Here is a 19,456-nt window from a genome sequence, read left to right on the forward strand (position 1 = left end):
ATGGCATGTAGTTTAAATGAGGACACAGTAAATATGACCATTAGCTAGGGAGTTGAAATGAGGGCAGAAGGAATCTGACCAGTAGCAAGGAGTTTAAATAAGGACAGAGTGAATCTGTTTATTAGCATGGAGTTTAAATGAGGACAGAGTGATTCTGAACATTAGCAAGGAGATTTAATAAGGACAGAGTGATTCTTACCATTAGCAGATAGCTTAAATAATAGCAGAGTTAGAGTGGTAGGTAGGAAAGATGGCGAGATGGACAGTGGGTGAAGAAGAAAGGGAGGTGAGAGAGTTCAGGACAGAGGGAGAGAGAAAAGGAGAGGGACAGGGAGAAATAGTGAATGAGAATAAGGAAGGAAGAAAGGATCATACTCTGCCAAGCTCCTTGTCTTCAAGTGCCAGCACCCCCGTGCTCTCTGTGAAGAGCTTCACTTTGACAGCCGGAAGAGGATGTGTTGTGGTGAAGTCTCCTTGAGTCCCCCAGCTGCAAGATAAAAACATACAACTGAGTACATTACATTTTTACATTGTGGGCATTTCACAAGCTCTCTTATCCAACTTTTTTACACACGGTGTCCATTTACACAGTTGGACACATACCGAAGCAATGCAGATAAAGTTCTACAGCTCAACAGCAGTGTCGCTTAGGCTACAAGGCCAGTTTCTAAACTATTATACTACACCGCCACCCAGAATAATTGATCAGAACCAATCATGGTACAGCAACCAACCTTTGGGGTTTCAGCTGTGAGGTAAGCCATGCACAAGTTGCCTGGGTATATAAAAACGTGCGTACACCCACACCCACACACACACGGCACACACACGCCCACAACTCCATTTGAGACTTGTCGTTAGGTGCAGTACTGTGAAGCAAGGTAATGAGCAATGTAATGAGCAATGTTTCCACAATGCCTCTTCCATTATACAATCTTGCAGATGACCACAGTCATCTAGGCATTACTATGACCACAAAAATTTGGTCTCGTTCTGCTTGTATCTTAGGGTTGGCCCTGCTAGATATACACTAGGGTCTCAACCCTCCTCTGGCCTGACCTGGCAGCTGCAGTCAGGCCTGCACCAACAGTGCAAAAAGCACATTCATCCAGAGCACTGACTGCACAGCCCAGCTGGTGGACTACAGAGTGAGAAGCAGCAGCAGTGTGGTCTCAGAAGACCTGTATGCTCATTACCATTCCACCAAAACTGAACTAAAATGTTGTAGGGATGGGGTACACACTGACACACACACACACACACATAAGTAAATTTACCATCTGATTGCATTCATTCTTATAATTGCTTTTGGAGGCATGGTAAATAAATTAGAAAAACCTGTAGAGCATCTTGCAATGATTTCCAACTGCCATATGGTGTCAACAACATAAATAAAAGGTTTGGATAAACTTGTATTAGACTCTGTATTCAAAAAACATTTGATTTCATTCAGGCAATAACAAAGATGATCAAAATTCATACAGATTGTATTGCTAGATATGTCTTATATGAAGTGATTTTAGTAATTGTAAGCAGATATCAATGAAGTGATATGCACTGCTCATATCCTGTACACTGTGTAAGACTAAAGTCAAGATCGACCACTGGAGAAATATCCGATAGGAAATGATATCAGATGTGAAGACTTAATATATGTGAATAGTGCATAAAACCTTCATGAGAATGATTTATGAGTAGAGAGTTAAAGTGTGTTTTAAATGCCAGGTAAGGCAGGGTTTAACATTCATTTAACTTCAATATCCAGCATAGATAACATGGATCATATGAAATTAAATAAGAACCGTCTCTGTTTCCATTCTGTCTCTATAAAACGCCATGGTCCACCAGCCCAATAAACCATTGGTCAGTTAATTATGATTTCAGGTGGGTGGGGCTCCAATTATAGGCAATTTGAACCAAATCGATAATTGAACTATAACACTGAGTAAAGCTCAGAAAAAAATATGATTACTGGAAACAAGTAACAGCAATTGTAACCTCCCTTTTAAGATGCTTTAGAGTGGGTGTGCTGGCACACAGATATATAAAACTTCTTAATTTTTCAATCTTCTAAACAATTTCAAATTATTGACATAACAGGCTCATGAAAACAAAACAAAAACGAATCCAATTTCTGTCCGTAAATACATTAACAAATAATACAAATGTTACTTTTCTAGTGCAATAATTATTTTTTTTTCCCCATTATTTTAGTAGATTCCTGGTAGCCATTGATTTCACGCCTAAAGAGAAGCACTATAAAGTATGCACTGTATCTGACTGGATGTTCTTGTAACAGCTTCATTTTTAGAAATGAGGAACAAAAGCCTTATTTCTGCCCGAAAGGCCGGTGGAAAGAACGCACATCTGTGCCGGTTTTGTTCGCGGGTGAGCTGCAGGCAGTTTCTGACAGGCTGTTAGCAGCTAATCCCATTGGTTTACACTGACAGCTCTGGGAGTTTGCCATGAAATGCAGCTGATGTTGCATCATGTTGCACTCTGTGTCCAGAGAGGGAGATGGGGAGAGCACAGAGGGGGGAGAGAGCAAGAGATGAGGAGGGTACAGAGAGAATGAGAGAGAGGAGGAGAGAGAGAGGGAGAGAAAGAGAGAGAGACACATATATGCACAAAGTCAAAGACACACGATTCGGGACAGCGGACAAGGATGCCGGGTTCGCTGGTTTGGTTCATGCCGGTCAACATAGAACAGGTTAGCTCATCTCTAGTTGAGGACCTTGGGCCAGCATGTATCCTAGCTGTTATAATTCTCTCAGACCTGCAGAGGGCAGTAATGGCAAATGAGATGAGCCAGGCCCGAACGCTGGGATCCCAGAGCACCAAAGCTGTGTATCCCTGCAACACAGCGAGGTTGGCAAGGCTGCCATCCTTGAGGGAGAACAGCTTTCAAATTGAATCTTTAACTGGATCAGTTATTTTCCCAACTGTACTTGAAGAATGTCTTTGAAAATAAAAAGACTAGAATATTCTAGGTATACACAATAATAATAAATACCACAATGTGTTTTGTTCACCCAAGGGATTTGTTCAGAATGAGAGCTAGCAACACACCCAGCCCTTGGGGGAAGTGGTTGCCAGGTATGTCTCTTGTGATGAGAAGCTTTAACAGACTAGAACACATAATATTCCAATTATCTCACTCTCTTCTCAAAGACTACACGCCGCGAGCCAATTTGAAAGTGCGGCAGTAACTACAAACTTGCCATTTGCTATACAGAAAATGATAGCATAAAAATGTTAAAAAATGTATAGAGCAGGTTATTGAGCCTGACTAATCTTGTCATTTACCTATAAAGATATTACAGAGTATCCAGCAATGCCTCAAGCATGGACATCAACACCCCACAGGTCTCTGCCTCCCATGAATTTATGAAATTTAGCTATATCTAATTTCCACATATGCCCCCTACTTCTACTAGCAGAACCCAGCTTGAGATAAATCTGAGTCGTTGTTACTATACCTGCGCGTAAGTGTCCTTACATCTCCCCTTGTCATTTTTACATTACATTCCAGAAACCAGTTTAGTTTGAACTCTTTGTACTTTTTCAAGAGCTTCTGCATTTTTCTTGTAGAGCTTTTGTATTTTTCTTGTGGTACACTTGTGATTTCTTGTGATTTCACCTGGCGCCTAGTCTTTCTGTCAATGGTACAGGACTATATTAATTTTGTCTATGTTGTCTCTTCACCCCTTGGCCATTTGTTTCATCTACTTGAGATTGTTTGCATCCTGCAAGGAATAAATAATCATTTCAGACAGAGGTGAACATTTAATGTTGCCTTGTCTGTGCAAATGATATTGAGGAAAACAGGCAATGGCAGGATTTATGAAGAACTCCATAATATCTTTGACATCTGTAGCCATTCATCCCAGAGACAAAAAAGAAATCTCACAGGGTAGCTTATTATGCTATATGTATGCCTCTCTGCTATAAGTCTGGAGAAAACAGTGCAGTTTAGAGCAATTAGCCCACCCATTTTTCTACCCAACCACATGAACACAGTGACGGCAAATCTTAGAAGAAGGCCATAGGATTTATGCATCAGCTATGAGACAGAGGGAAGCGCTTGAATGGTGGGAGGAGGCACTGGAGATCTCTCAAGACCTGAACACCTGGGTTCTGAGACTACTAACTGGACAAACACTCCGGGCAGGCGTGCTGTAATATTTGGATGAGCAGGAAATAAGAAGACTTTGGGGGAATACAGCAAGTCAGCTTGATATCTAGAGAACGAAATCTTGAAATCCTCTGAATATTCATCTGTGATTGAGTGTGCACCTATCTCTCTCTCAGCGGCAGCCCACTATATTAGCTCACAGCTCTATGCAGTACGCAAGCTTTCTCATTTAGGGTAATTTCATAGACCTTCATAAAACCGGGCAGGTCAACTAAGAAATCAATGATCTTTTGCACTGATGAGCAGCAGAAATAGTGGGTAAGCAATGCCACAGGTGGGATGATAAGGAGGTCTGATGTAGTGCCGGTGACTAACCAAGTCCATTGCTGATTAGCCTCAGCAGTCAGACGCAGAGGTGGGGAGTCCAAGGGTCAGGCCATGTGATTCTTCCACCCATGAACTCAGCTGATTTCACTAATTGGTTCTCGTGGCTGGAGTATTGTGCAAATTAGCAAATACAGGTGATTGGGTAGGACTGCTGGGGAGGACTTTCACTTCCTGAAACTGGATTTTCCACCTCTGGTCAGATAAGAAGAGTACAGAGTTGTATGGCTTCTGGCACCTTTACCTGAATGTCCAATATGACCACAATATGGCTTTGCTTCGACTTTAAATACAGAAATTAAATTAAATTACTATTTTTTCTATATTCAAACAACCACAACCGAACAGTAATTGCCATAAATTATTTACTTGCGTTTAATGTAAATACATTATATGGCTGTGTATACATGTGCGTAAATGCATGTGCGTTTGTGTGTGTGTGTGAATGGGTGTCAGAGACATCATCTGGTAATTTGTTTGATAATAAGGATTCTGGTCTCAATATCTGTTTTATCAGAGAGGCCATAAAAATATGTAAAAAAATGTACACCTAAAGATATAGGACAGCTGCTCATCAAGGTTACAAGACAACCTGGGGTTGGGTGCATGGCTAAAGTATATCACAGATAATGAACAAACCTTGTCAAGACAGAAGGCAGGGAAATAAGGTCATTCCATATTAAATTTTTCACAAACATTTGGCTTTGCAGAAAATGGTTCATTAAGGAAGCACTTGCTCACACATTAGCTTAAATGCTGACCTTTGCCTCCACACCTGCTTCAATGCCTGACTGAACAAAACGAATGATTCATAAAAGAGGAAATGTAAAAAAATGTCTGTCACATTTGACCTTGTCTGTCACACAACACACAACCACTGATTTGCTTTTCAGTTTTTATTATTTATTTATTTATTTTTATTTTTTATCATTAAGACCTGCAGTCTAAAAGTAGCTAAGGACTTTAGACTTCAGATCATTGGTGACGTGGTCAATGTAAAGGCCTCTGAGACATGTAAATTCACAGTGGTGATGATTATGCCAGTTTATGCCCTAGGTGTGCAGGGAATAAACTGGCATATTGGGGGTTCAGGCCTGGATCTCTGTAAAGCTGCTTTGTGACAATGTGCTTTGCAAAAAGTGGTGCACAAATACAATTTAATTGAAGCTTGATATGCTCCATAGATCATGAACATGCGCACACGGACGTTAAAAATATAACCGATTATATGTATATGTTTTGTAAAAATAAAAAAAAAGCTCATAATTGTTTCTTTTTCAGGGTTAAAGTGACAGTTTGGGGTTTTGTTCAAGAAGCTCGCCAATCCATCTCAGGGCACACACACCATTCACTCACACACTCATAGCTATGGGCAAGTTAGAGTCTCCAGCTAGCCTAATAGGCATGTCTTTGGACTGAGGGAGGAAACTGGAGTACATGCGGACATGGGGAGAACATGCAAACTCCACACAGAATCTGGGAACTTCTTTCTATTAAATCTTGGATTTGGTTCTAACCAAACATGTATGGCTTTTAGGAAATAGTTTATTCTCAATCTTACAAGTCTTTGTTATGATACATATACTCCCATGCATGTTTGATGGGTATCACGTGGCCTTAGAGAAAATTCCTTCACATGAGCTGGGTCAGGTAGTGATAGTAATTATGCCAGCAAAGTAACTCACATGCAGCAGAATAATCCCTAGGGTAATGTAGAATAGCTGCTGCTAAAAATTTAAACATTTATTACACTACCCGGTTTTACCTTTTGAATGTTCTTGCTACTGTTTAATGTTTAATGTTTAGTTAGAGGGCTTTTCATCTGTATTTATGCAACATTTATCTTAATGTTCGTCTACTGAAATTTCCCTTGGGAAAAGACTAGGACAAGAAGTTGTTTTTATTCTTAATGTTATTCTTAAGCTTAAATTCTCGTATTCCTGACCCACAGGACATATGTCTGTGCATCAAAAGTAGCAGGAAGGTGAACACCTGGCACTACTGCACACCAATCCAAAGAAGTAGGGCAGAGGATGAGCATTTTAATGCCATGAGATAATGAGCCAACTCCATCTTTTTCCCAGATGACTTAAATTCCAGGAAAAGGCCCAGCGCGCACACATCCAGGAATGCTTTCTCAATTCCTCACCCCCCAATTAACTCAATTACCATTAACCTCGTTCACACCGCTGCTCTGCAGCAAAAAACACAAGGGTCGCAAGAACACAGGTGGCCCTCAACATCCCGTAGTCTGGCTCAGCAACCGCCATGCCAACTAAGCTGCCACAATATTTTACACCTGAAAGGACAACCACAGTGTAAATGCACCATTATTTGCAATATTATCTACAGTAAAAAATTAACCTAGCTAGTCAGTTATAAGGCAGTCTTATTTTACCTTAATTGTGTTTCCATGGAGCTGAAAAAAAGCTCCTGGGTAGCTGTTTCGTTGTTTATCAAGCAAAGGAAGCTGCTCTCTTAATGTTGCCCATTGAGGAATCATCATTGCTTAACAATTTATCTTTACCTGTACTATTTAACATATGCAATTTCCTTTATATCTTCAAAAATAGTTTTTCATTTGATTTCCCCCGTGCTGCATTATATTGAACTTGATGCATTTACACTCAAAAAATACATATGTCTGCGGTCGCAAAGAAAAGAAGGTGGAGTGAACCTTTCTGAAAATACTGGCTAGCTCCCGCAATTATACACAAAATTATTATCTAAATTTCAGATTAACTATTCCCTGTGTCCCTATTATTTGGTATATTTGAACAAATCCAGCATTTATTTTGTGAGGAGGCACCATACAAAAGTACACCGCTAGATGGCAGTGTGGAGAATTTCCTGGTTTATGTGTGTCCTTGCAGAAACAGGAAAACTTAATCCAGATGCTTTAAATGCTATAAAAAGCTGCAGAATGAGAAGGTGAGAAACATAACGATGAGGGAGTTTATAGAATCTAGCAGTATGTTTATTTTATTCATTTTTTTTTTCATTCCATAGCATTTGGTAGAAGGGTGCTCTTTTGATTTGTCACCTTCATTTTTAGCCATGGTTCCTGTTTTCATGAAATTAAGCAATGACACCTTCTCAGTATGTCCTCACCATGAAGATAATCATGAACCAAAACTAACAGCGGAGCTTGTAATCTTGCTGTTTGTCTGTTTCCTTTTGCACATGACAGGAGGGCATGGAATGAAATCTCAATTATATCAGATCAGCTTCAGCTGTATTATGTAACAGATCAATAAAAAAATGCACATTCTCTAGCTCAGTTAGATCTCTAATTTCCTAAGTTCACCTTTTTCAAGGAAAACAGAAAGCAAGTTTGAAGATTATTCATATCCTTATTGTATTTCTGAAGAGAAAAATGAGTTTCTGGTTCTCATACATATATGTATGGACTGTTTTGTTTTTCTTAACATTCATAGAACATTCCTTCCTTGAAATACACCTAACAGCTTAAGAAAAAAATTCAATATAACTGTGTTTGTAATGTGTGGACTGGGCAAGGTTTGAACCGACAGGAACAATCAGTAAGAAACATAGCAGGTTCACTGCAATCACACACAGCCCTCAAATTGGTTTCCCATCTCGCAGAGAGGAAACTCACCCTAGGACACAAGCATATGCACCCGGCTAAACACACCCAGCTAAACATACTCAGCCATATGCACATGGCTAAACACACACAGCCATACACACCCAGATATACACACCCAACTAAGTACACCCAGCTAAACACATTTATACTTCACTGGAAGGTTTCCTGAAAAATACTGACTGTGCGAATTTACTGTAGGTAATTCTGTGGTACATTATTCAAACATTGAGAGCTCGAGGCATCTAGGTTTGCATATAATATTTTCTTTAAAAAATTGATATTAAGGAGAAGAGGAGAAGAGGAGAATACTCTTTTTTATTGAAAAGAGCCGTTTGTCTTCCTCTCATATGTTGTGCTTTATTCAGTTGGTGAAAAAGCACAGAGGGTTTCAGATAGAGATGAAATCACAGCTCAGACTGTACCATGGTGGGGGATCGAACTGCACAGGGGGACTCATATGGCTTCAGAGTCAGCTGCCCTATGGACCTACGGACTTATCACCAGGAGAATGCTCTTCAGCATTTCTTCATGACATATTCAAACTAAGTACCTGCCTTATATCCCTGGCCCCCTAGTGGTATGGGCGGTACCATCCATAGAATGGGAACACAGCAAAAATCCACAATTCATTAAAACATAGCCGACAAACATGCTGTAAATTCATACTTGGTGCCTTCAATAAATAGACTTGTCTCTGGCCAGAAAAACCATTCAAGTCATCAAAATAAAAGCCCGAGCCATCCTTTTGAAACTAACATCTTGTAAAATACAGGATATAAACTGTGGCGGGTATACTCAAAGAAAATGGTTTGTCACTCTGGTCAAGTTGTTGAAGAGATCGACAAAAGTGAATTTTCAAGGTAAAAATTAGTCTTTTCTTGGAAACACTTGTATGTTGGAGATTAACTATGTGCCACCATTTTCCCACTAACTGATGTGGACTTTGTTAAATAAACAGTAGAGCAAGTAAATTATAAGGCACTTCTTGTTTTTGTCCATTTTAATGAATATTATGCGTGCACCATGAACACTTCCTCACATATTTAATAGCCTTTCACACTTGTCTTGATGGTACAAATGTGCCCTTCAAATACTGCCATGCCTGCTGTGTGTTAGCACAAAGTTATAAGGTTGTATCTAAGAGTCGTGCAAACCAGGGAAAAATAGCCCTTTTTAAGTGCAAGATGGGATTTAAGCTGAAATTATAGTTTTTTTAAATTGCATCTATGTTACAATAATTCAGATCCCCACCATTTCTGAATTCCCATTGTGGACAGAAAACAAGAAATAGATTAATTCGTTGTTCACCTTTGTAGAAAAGGGTAATTCATTTCTAAATGTTTAATTGTATGAAAGTTCTGTTGGTGATTTGTGCATAGTACCCATTTTACAGTCTACATTTGTGCATAGTACCCATTGTACAGTGCCCATCATTGTACACTGACCTATGTACAGTGACCATCAGTGTACAGTGGTCTGAAAGTGCATTACTGATCAGGGCAATTATGTATCATTCATGTAGTCCCCATTAAAATGCCCACTATAATCTCACTGGCTATGTCCGTGTGCACAAATCCTGGAGCTCCTCTGTCTTGATTAAAAATGGCAGTTGAGCTCACAGCAGTCAGGGACGTTCCTTAAAATAGCACCGGCACGAGCAGCTGTCGTCACGGCTCTGGTGACCTGCGCTGCTGGCAGAACGTCTCATTTCAATTTCAAGGTGATAAGGCCGCTGCGTTCTGTTCTCGCATTCCCACAAGGTGCGACTGCCATTGTCTAACGTGGAAAATAAAGAGACCTTCTTGTGGTCCAGGTCAGGAGCCACACCTTGAGCAACCAACAGCAGTTTGATGTACAAGATTATGCGCATACAATACCTGAAAAATCAAACTAAAACAAAAACAAAAACCAATCAAAAAGCCGCATATTCAAATAAAAAGAATCCCAACCGCACTGAAAACATCAGTCACTGAGCCGAACGATGGAAAACGAAAACTCCTTCTGCCAAAAACATTCGTCATCTAAACTAGGTCTGGACACTTCCTGGGCTGTTTATCTCCCAAATAAAGAAGGCCTACCCAGCCAGAGCTGCTTATATCCGTAGATGCCGCTTGGTGCTCACGTTAAAGGGGGGGATCAATGCTGGACTCCTGTGGTGTGCTTTCTAATCCCGTGAAAGAGTTGCTGCCGTGCGGATGATCGGCCGCAGACTGCGGCTCCCCCAGTGGATTTTTTCAGGGAATTACACAACCCACTGAGACTCCGCAGGTTACAGGAACGCACCAACAACTGCATGGTGAGGCCCTGCCATGGGTGTGTTTATTGGTGTGTGTGTGTGTGTGAGAGAGAGAGAGTGCATGCTATAAGCCTACTTATATATCTTGTTGCCTACATATAGCCAGACAAACTACATGAATGTTGTGTGGGCACAATGTCACAGATCAGACAATGCTGGTCTGTGGGGGAGGTCAATAAGAGAAAGGCCTATATTGCCGCCAGTTTTTTAAATGTGACAGTTAGCCAACATTACATTTTTTTGACTTCTGTACATTACCATTCCAATTACTAATATTCATTAGCTAAGTAGCAGAGATGGTGTACTCTTTTGTGGCAGAATATCAACATCGGTTCCATCTAATGCAAAAGAGTTGCAATATGGATTAAACAATGATAACAATAAGGTCAAAATACATCAATAATTTTTTCAGACAAAAAAATTCAGTTGCAATTGTTGTTTTTCTTTGTCTGATGTATCCCCATGTGCCGATTTAAGTGTGTTATTTAGACAGCTAGGCTGCTCTAGCTCTAAAAGCACTTGACAAGCTTGCATTCAAAAGCAAGGGGCAATGGCTATTATATTGCTTGCTAGCTAGCTAGCAGGATTATGAAAACTATCACCATGTAAATCTGTTTTAGAATATTAGAATACACATATATTTACTTCAGATGCAGCTTCGACTTTACTAGCTGAGATTCATTGCTTTGTGATTGGTCTGCAGAATGGACAGCCTCATGGTATTGATTTTTAACAATTCCTCATTGTGTAAACAAACTAAATTTCGTTGAACCAAGCAATCAGCTGTTTTCTAAGTCATTATAATTAGCTGAGATGGAAGCCATGTTCTGTTCAGGCATTCAGAGTTGGATGGTGGTGAGAGGCTGAGCCATATAATTTTAATTATAGTCAGTCAGCGTTCAGTCAAAGCTCAAGTCACAGAACCTTATTTTCAATGCGGTGAAAACCACCGCAATCAAAACTGTGTTATTTCAAGAAAATGATATAACTTGTTACTGACTGGAGGAGAAACCAAACAGCTTCATTTTTCCTGGAGTAGTTTCATGCCTATCATAACTTTTTATTGTGTTTACAATCATACATAAATTCCACGGACACTATCATATCCATGACTAGCATCTTTGTTTTGGTCAGAAAGAGAATAGCATCTACATACTTTGGTTTCAGAAAGGACCCAAAATTGTTTACAATCTGTCCTGTCTTACTGAACACTCTTTCAGAAGGGACAGATATTCTAGACATTGCTATGTCCATGCATCTGTGGTGATTGTTACAGAACCGCATTCTGTCAACAAGTGTTTGGGCAAGTGATCAGTGTGCAGAATGTTATGCAAGAAAAAAAAAAGTAAGTTATCTTAGCTGATTTCACAGTGTTATCAGTTATTATTGATAAATTGAAAAGTGGTCCCAGCTCTATTGGACACCCTTTGCCTAATAAAGTAAAACACTTACGTTGGTTTTGAGGCCTCAGCCTGGTCAGTCTGGAGCTTCTCCCCACCTTCCACTTCCATGGTACAGTAAACGATACGATTGGGGGCCAAAGACTTCAGCCCTTGCACCTCCATGATCACAACCTTGGAGAAACAACAGAGGAAGTAATACAATCTCCCTCTACTGTCAAAGCCATTGAAAACTACCAGTGTTTCTAAAGTCTCAAATCCACTGTCTTGCATTCTCAACAATCAGCATGAAAATAGTGCAGTATAATCAAGTGCAGGGACAACGGGAAAAATTAAGTCTGAAAATTCAGAAAGGGAAAATAGTTCATTGGGGAACATTGTCCTCTTCTGGGGTACATTCATCCTCTGAGTACTTTGGTTTTTAGTTAATGATTTATATAAAACCAGAATGCAAACCTAAAAAAAATTATTCAGTGGAGCATATTGGATCTTTTGGAATCATCATAATGGATGGGCATAATATTGATCCAGATGAGTCGATCTCGATACAATGAAAAAAACAACCAAAAACCACAACCTTTTACTTCTGATTTTTTTGAAGCGACTTCAGACAAAAAGAAGCCCAAATTCATGTTTTATAGGTGAACTTTTATAAGCTGCATTTTATAAACTGTTAAAGCCAATGCAGAAACCAGACTGTTATGGTACCATGCCATGGAGGGATGGTACCATATTTACCAAGCCTTTCATAGTACACAGTAGGAGTGCTAGGATCCCTGTCGATATCCCAAGTATACCTACTATGAGCTAAAAAGGATAACTGATCCGTGATACTCTCAGACACTTTACGAGTAATGGACAGATTTAATTGCATGAGTCTAGCCCTAAAAACACCAGGAAGTTGTTTGCAATGTACCTCTAGAGTGAAGGAGAGCACCACATCAGACTTGGAGAGCTGGTTTTCGTCCTCCTGCCCCATGTCGATGATGGAGGTGTTGTGGCCTCTCTTCAGCTTCTGCAGTTTGAACTCCCCACCTTTGGACACTGGCATGCTCTCCAAGTTAGCCATGAGCAGGTTGACTGAGGACTTCAGCTCCTCAATGTACATGGCTTCCATCTCTTTGGACACAAATTTTGGAAACTTCCCTGCCTTTTACAAATACAGAAGAAGGGAAACAGTCTTATGGACACATTTCGTGTTTAAATGACATCCTAGGGATATTCTTTACATGAGTGAACCAGTGAACCTTGACATCAGGAGAGGGAGATTTGATGATTTTATATCATCACTGACATAAAACACAATTTCAGCTGCGATAAAGCTTTCATGCAAACTGAGGACACATGACAAAAAATGTCTTAAAATTTTAAGTCTCATGACAAGACTAAAACACTTATTTTTTTTCCACTCAAGTAGAATTATCTTGTTTTAAGCTTTTTGCTTGACAAATTGTCTTACTTTACCGGCAAATCTTGAAATTACTAAAATTGTCTCACCTCAATGGCAATCTTGTTGCCTTATTTAGAAATAAAATAGATGTAAGTAACGGAAAGTAATATATTTAGACTTAAAATGTTATTTCTAAGACAGAAATACTTGTAAAGATTACAGATTTTTGTTTTTTGCAGTGCATCATCCTTCATATTTCTCTGAAAAGCTTCTCAGGGAATTACTTCTTACCATGAAACACATCATATGCCACCCAGTTTTTCTTGTTTTGAAAAGCCTAGGTTTAATAATATTTCAACAAAAGGTAATGGGTTGTATCACTATATTGAAGTAGAACCGCTGTAAAACTGAGTTCTTTTCCCAGATTCCTTTTTTGTTGCCAACGGTTGCTCGCTGCACAACATCACATGACACAAATCGAAGCATGTCTATACTAGCCAAGACCAGTGAGAGCCACAAGAAATCACTCTGTTTGTTTTGACAGTTAAATGAACAATTTTCACTTTCACAAAGAAACGCTGAACAAGGGCAGCCAGAAAACGACCATGGACTGGGGGGGGGGGGGGGGGGGGGTATGAAAGGGTATGAAAGTTCAATCCCTGTTTTGTAATAATTGTATTCAAGAGATCTGAGAAAGCCAAAGCACTGTAATTTTCAAGATTAATTTTAGTTAAACATGTTCACGTTAAATGTAAGAATGTGAAGATAAAGACACATTAAAGACAGATTCACATTCAATAACTTTTATTATGTTGCGCCTGTGTTATCAGTTATTAGTCAGAAACATTTTTTTAATGAAAACTGCCAGTCCTCTTTGAATTGAAGTTTGCAGATAACAAGTCTGAGCATGCCTTCCCTTGGTACTAAGGTCATTGTCAAAATATAGAACTCCAATAAAAACACTTAATACCACAAAGTGTACTGTGACTTTTCCTCCAATCTGATCTTCTGACTTTTCCTCCAATACCTCCCTTGCATCCGGACCCAAATGGAGACCTATGCGCATCCAGGTCATCTTGACTGGAACCCTGTCGCGAACCTGACTTCGAATAAGAAAGTTTCTCAAGGAGTTCACACACCTGCTGGGACCTTGGACCTTGGATAAGCTGACATAACAGAATTGGGACTGGCCTTCCCATGTTTTTGCTGTTAAGTATTAAAACACATTTCAACACTGGCATCAAAAAATAGGATAGCATAAAAACTGATTTGTCAGTTTACTGCTCTTTGTTGTTGTGTTTTGTTTTTCTATACGTGTGTTGGTCTGGAATAGCAAATTCAATGACGATGTTGTTTTACTTTGTTAAAACTTAATTTCAGGAGACTGATTAAACAAACTAGCCACATAATACAGAGCAGCGTGTCACTAAGCAATAACACAAATTAACCTTCATTAAATGGTAGTACTAATAACTTCTATATTTAGCTGTCGCAGAATTATCATTTCCTCTGATTAAGAATCATATAATATTATTCCTCATATTTATGCTATTTTTCAATTAGCATATTCATATATCCAGTATCATAGCCAATAAACATATATGCTTTTTCCAAACTATTGTCATGTCTACTTTATTTCACCAAGTTGTGCTCTGCAGACATACATAATTATAATTGGTTGTTGAACATAATTTGTTCAGAATAAACCTGACCAAACCTCACTACAGTAATCAAACAACTCACGTGTAGTAAAAGTGCAGCTTCTCAGCTTTTATTAAAGGGTTGGACCGCTGCACACCTAAACTCTGCCTCTCCCTGTATCTCTGGCCTCGCCACCTCCCAGCCCGTTCAGGACCGCCCGGAACAGCAACCGCGGCAGCGAGCTAACAAGATCGTTGCGGCGGCAATCAATCAATCAGGGGCAAAAATCAGTCAATCAGGGCCGCCCAGCCGTCTCTCATTACCTGTCCCAGCTGCCGCTCATCAGCCTTGCTCAAGGGAGAACCTCAGAGCAGCCAGAGCTCACTCTTTGGTTAGCTTGCTTAGACTCCCGCCTCACACAAATCTGCCTGTGTGGTTTCCTACAGAGACTGACAACGAAGCCACATTCCGAGGTGAATCCTTGCCTTAGAGCCTCCCCGTGCCTCCTGAAGCTGGCTTGCGGGTTTGTCAGGAAGCCTCTGAACCCACCTTCTCCTGAACCCCTGCACTCCAGTGGCCCTGGCTGTCCTCTTGCATTAAACAAGTGTGAATCCGCAATAGCTGCGACTGCACACGCACATGCATCCATGTGTGCATGGATCCATGCACACACCCTCACACAAACATGTGACCTCTTCTGTGGCTCATGACCAACCTCTCCACAAAATCTTGTGCAAATCTGTGAATCCATTCGAGATTTTGTGCCTTTTTGTGATAGGCTAAGCACATCGCCACGCCCCCTCTTGATCAATCGGCCTTGAAAGTTACTCAGTTGTACCTTCAGTCATGACCAACGTCCATGCCAAATGTCAGCCGACCGATCGACCGACAGACAGCGCTATAGAGCTGCCGGTCGCAGCTAATGAACCACGCCTGCTGGCTTGACTTACTACTCAGTTTCACCTTCTCAGTGCCCACCCTAGCTCTCATTCACATGGCAGCAGTACAGGGCATTTTAATACATTTTGGTTAACAGCGATTTGTTAGAGGAAGAATACTTTGAGTGTAATTCTGTGAGCAGCAGCAAGCAATCATCAAAAATCAGCACTGGAGAGGACTGACTGTTGGTTTGAAAAGGTGCTTGATTAGTGATGTGTGCATGTGATTGGTTGAGTATGAGAACACCTATTGTGTATGCGATTGGTTGAGTATGAGAACACGTAGTGTGTATGCGATTGGTTGAGTATGAGAACATGTAGTTGCTGAGGTCGACGAATGGTCGGCTGCAGCAAGAGTTTCCTGACCAAACTTGCTTTGCACATTTCATGCACAACACTCATAAAATCAAAAAGTACACAGGCTGCACAGGAGCATCAAGTATATTTTTATATTTGCAAGGCAACTGAAGCAAAGTGTCCAGCTGAATGCACCAAACCCTCATCAGGCCAATGACCTTCATGGCAGATTTATAAGAGCATGACTCATCCAGCCAGATGGAGTGAAGCCCTCTTTAAGTGTACACAATCTCTGTACCCTGTACCTCTCTCTAGATTGCCTCCAAAATGCTATGGAACCCTTTACTTAGAGCACTCAAGTACAGTTTTATTGCTGGGGCTTGGAATATGACCTGATGTAACATAGTGGCGCCATGCCCATTCAAACTCAGGTGGCCCCCGATTTTTTTTATTTTTGGCCCGTTGAGTCAAAAGTGTTCTTCCAAATATGGCACAGAACATATTTCATTAAGCTCCCAATACCCTTTTCCCCATGTTGCTACTTCCTTCAAGTCAGCCATCATAAATCAAGCATCAAAGATAAACAAGAGACAAGATATTGCCTCACCGGGATTGATCCACAATGTATATCAGGACCAGAAAGAAATTTAGAGTTTTAAATGTCTGCAAACTAAAAATGAAAAACACCTTCAATTAACTTTTTACTCTCTTTGGTATTGAGTTAACTTGATTGCTAGTTATCTAGTAATCTAGAAAAACTTGCTTTCTGGTAGCTTCTATCCCCCTCTGGTTAGATGCTTTATGTGCTGGATAACCTGGAAATCTGACTATTTTTCCAGTCATGGAGACCACATGGGAAATTAGCAAATGATTTAAAAATGCACCAATGCCACCAATGAGCTAAAGCAAAGTGCACTGCAATACAACAGCGTTTGGGGTTCAAAGTTTGGGGCATGTTCAATTATTTAAAAAAAAAAGTTGTTCAAAAGGTCACGTGAAATGCGTGACTTTTTGAGCAACTAAAGAAAATGTAGATAGAACATATGTCACATATGTATTCACAAGTTTTCTATCTACATTTTCTGTAGTTGCTAGCTAATTAGCCCATTTGTATTATTGCTAGTCAGCTAATGTTAGCTAGCTGAGGTAGCTTGCTAGCGAATGTGACAGGACAAGGGATTTTACAGAGACTTGAGAGTGATGATCCTCTGATTGGCTTTGCTTTTTTCCTATTTTTTCTGGCATGATGGTTATTGCAGTTGAAACAGAGAGGACCGAGAAAATCAGGGATGCATACATATGTTAAGGTAGGCACCCAACACCCAACACTTAAGAAACTTCTGGTTCTCTCCCTCTCTCTCTCTCTGTCTCTCTCTCTCCGTGTTGTCCTATGTAAATGTGCAGTTGATCAGATCTGGTCATGTACTCTCGCAGTGCATTCCGGAGGACTAGATGTGACGTATCACACACTTACCCTCGCAATCTGGTCAGCCATTTGCAGTCGTCCATCCAGCTCTCTCCTGATCTGAGCGGCCTGCTCGTCTAGGTTATCCAGCTGGAGAAAAACAGGACAAACAAATAACACCATTTTTACATTCACTCACCATAATGCATTACATGCTTTCCAAGCTGAAATGAATTCAAAATGATTAGCCAAGTAATTACACTGAAGAGCATTCACTTTGAGTGCATTCATATTTTAAATGAGGTGTTTTTCAAATACAACCCATTCCTGCATGTAGCCAGATAGACAGCAGGAACAGACCAAGCTGCTCCAGTGTTACAAGGAAAACTGGAAGTGAAGACTGCATGTAGACCATGATTGTGTGTTTGGGTACAGTATTTGTGTATGAACACCCTCCCCTTCCATTACTATATACTATGCGTCTCCTATAAACGCAGGGCTCCGTTGAAAAATAGATTTATCAGTGGGAGTTTCCCGGATAAATAAATAAACGTATGTATAAATAAATATAATGTATGCGGAGGATAGTGAAACAGAGTGAAGATTTTGCACTGCGTCCAAACCATGCAATACAATCTCCAGCTAAAACAGCCGTTTGCTTTACAGGTAGTTTTGGTAGGGCAGTGGCACGCTCAAAGGCGTGCTTTTCCCGCACGGCGTGCCCTGGGGCGTTGGAACATCCTGAGAGAGTGCTCATGCCCCCCGGGTGAAGGAGCAGGTGGGTGTCGGCATGCCATTTCCCGGCTGCCCACAGCGGTCCCCGTCCAAAAGAAAAACACAGCGGGCTAACCGAAGCACCTGCACAATGCAGACTGACAGCCATTATTACGGTAGGCCTGAGTCACCGAGATTAAGGCACCGGGAAAGTGGTGCTGCTGTGGACCCCTGAGCTTTAGAAAAAAAAGTGAAAGTGGTATTTAACTCTCAGCCCAATAGAAAGCACAAGTCATTGTACCACAGGGTAGGGGAAACCGTAAATGCGATTAAAAATGGGGATTATAATTTAAAAAAGGTCATTTTGATCGGTTATCTGATCTTACAAAAGTACAACCTTTATAAGAACATAACAGTATTATTATGAATGAGCCATTCAGTTCATCTTGGCTATTGACCATTTTCCTGTACAATAATCAAATGTGATTGGCAGTACATAATGGTTACCACAATGTAACTAAAATGTATAGTTCAATTAAACTGTTTCTGTGTGTGTCAGGAAAGCCAAATAAACTATGGTTAAAATTTCTGTGCAGCCCTGTATATCTTCACAAACATAACTAGCTACAGCTAAATTAGCCAAAAAATGCAGCATTTTCCTTCATTGTCTACCGTTATAACAGGGAAGCAGGATGTGGCTGCTTTACTCAGGTTTCAGTTTTGGCTAAATCAATTCATTAAACCCTGTTACTCCATCCTGGCAAACACAAAGCTGTTAACCTGAGGACACCCTGTGTTGAAGGGCCAGCATAAGTCCCGCTAACTTAACACATCCACCCCGGTGTTCTACCTAAACCTAACACTACGAGTTCTACCTACCTAAACACTCTAGGGTCTCAAAGTAAGGGGCGAAATCATAATAGTTTCGCAATTTGTTTTAGAGCAAACATTGCTCTATCCGCAGAAATCACCTAGGACCAATTAGCCTCCGAGTTGTTTTGTGTAGTTCCTGTTGTAGTAAATGCAGGCATCTTAATTGGTGTGTTTACTGTTGTTTCGGTGCACTGTGCAGTGGGAGTGAAAGTTCACCGAGTTTCTGTTGTTAAATATCGACTACATTTTATATGCAGGCTCAAAGGATCTGTCTGGTAATGTGCTATCCTCATATGAGCACCAGTTTGGTTGTTCCATATTTCAATTGTATTAGAGATGAAAGCAAAGTGAAATTATGATGACTAAACAACAA

At 40.4% G+C, this 19,456-nt stretch overlaps 1 protein-coding gene across 22 annotated transcripts in view; it reads right to left on the bottom strand.

Annotated features, from left to right (window-relative positions):
- LOC135234583 (calcium-dependent secretion activator 1-like) overlaps positions 1 to 19,456 on the bottom strand; it is a 113,369-nt gene that overhangs the window by 48,247 nt on the left and 45,666 nt on the right. For all 22 annotated transcript variants that reach the window (XM_064299312.1, XM_064299324.1, XM_064299311.1 and 19 more), the window contains 4 exons: positions 17,566 to 17,646; positions 12,742 to 12,975; positions 11,878 to 11,999; positions 376 to 487 (listed from right to left, as the gene is read on the bottom strand). In XM_064299312.1, coding sequence (XP_064155382.1) covers positions 376 to 487; positions 11,878 to 11,999; positions 12,742 to 12,975; positions 17,566 to 17,646 — 549 coding nt within the window. The remainder of the gene's footprint in view (positions 1 to 375; positions 488 to 11,877; positions 12,000 to 12,741; positions 12,976 to 17,565; positions 17,647 to 19,456) is intronic.

Source organism: Anguilla rostrata, chromosome 11 (assembly GCF_018555375.3).
Source record: "Anguilla rostrata isolate EN2019 chromosome 11, ASM1855537v3, whole genome shotgun sequence".
Lineage (NCBI taxonomy): Eukaryota > Metazoa > Chordata > Actinopteri > Anguilliformes > Anguillidae > Anguilla > Anguilla rostrata.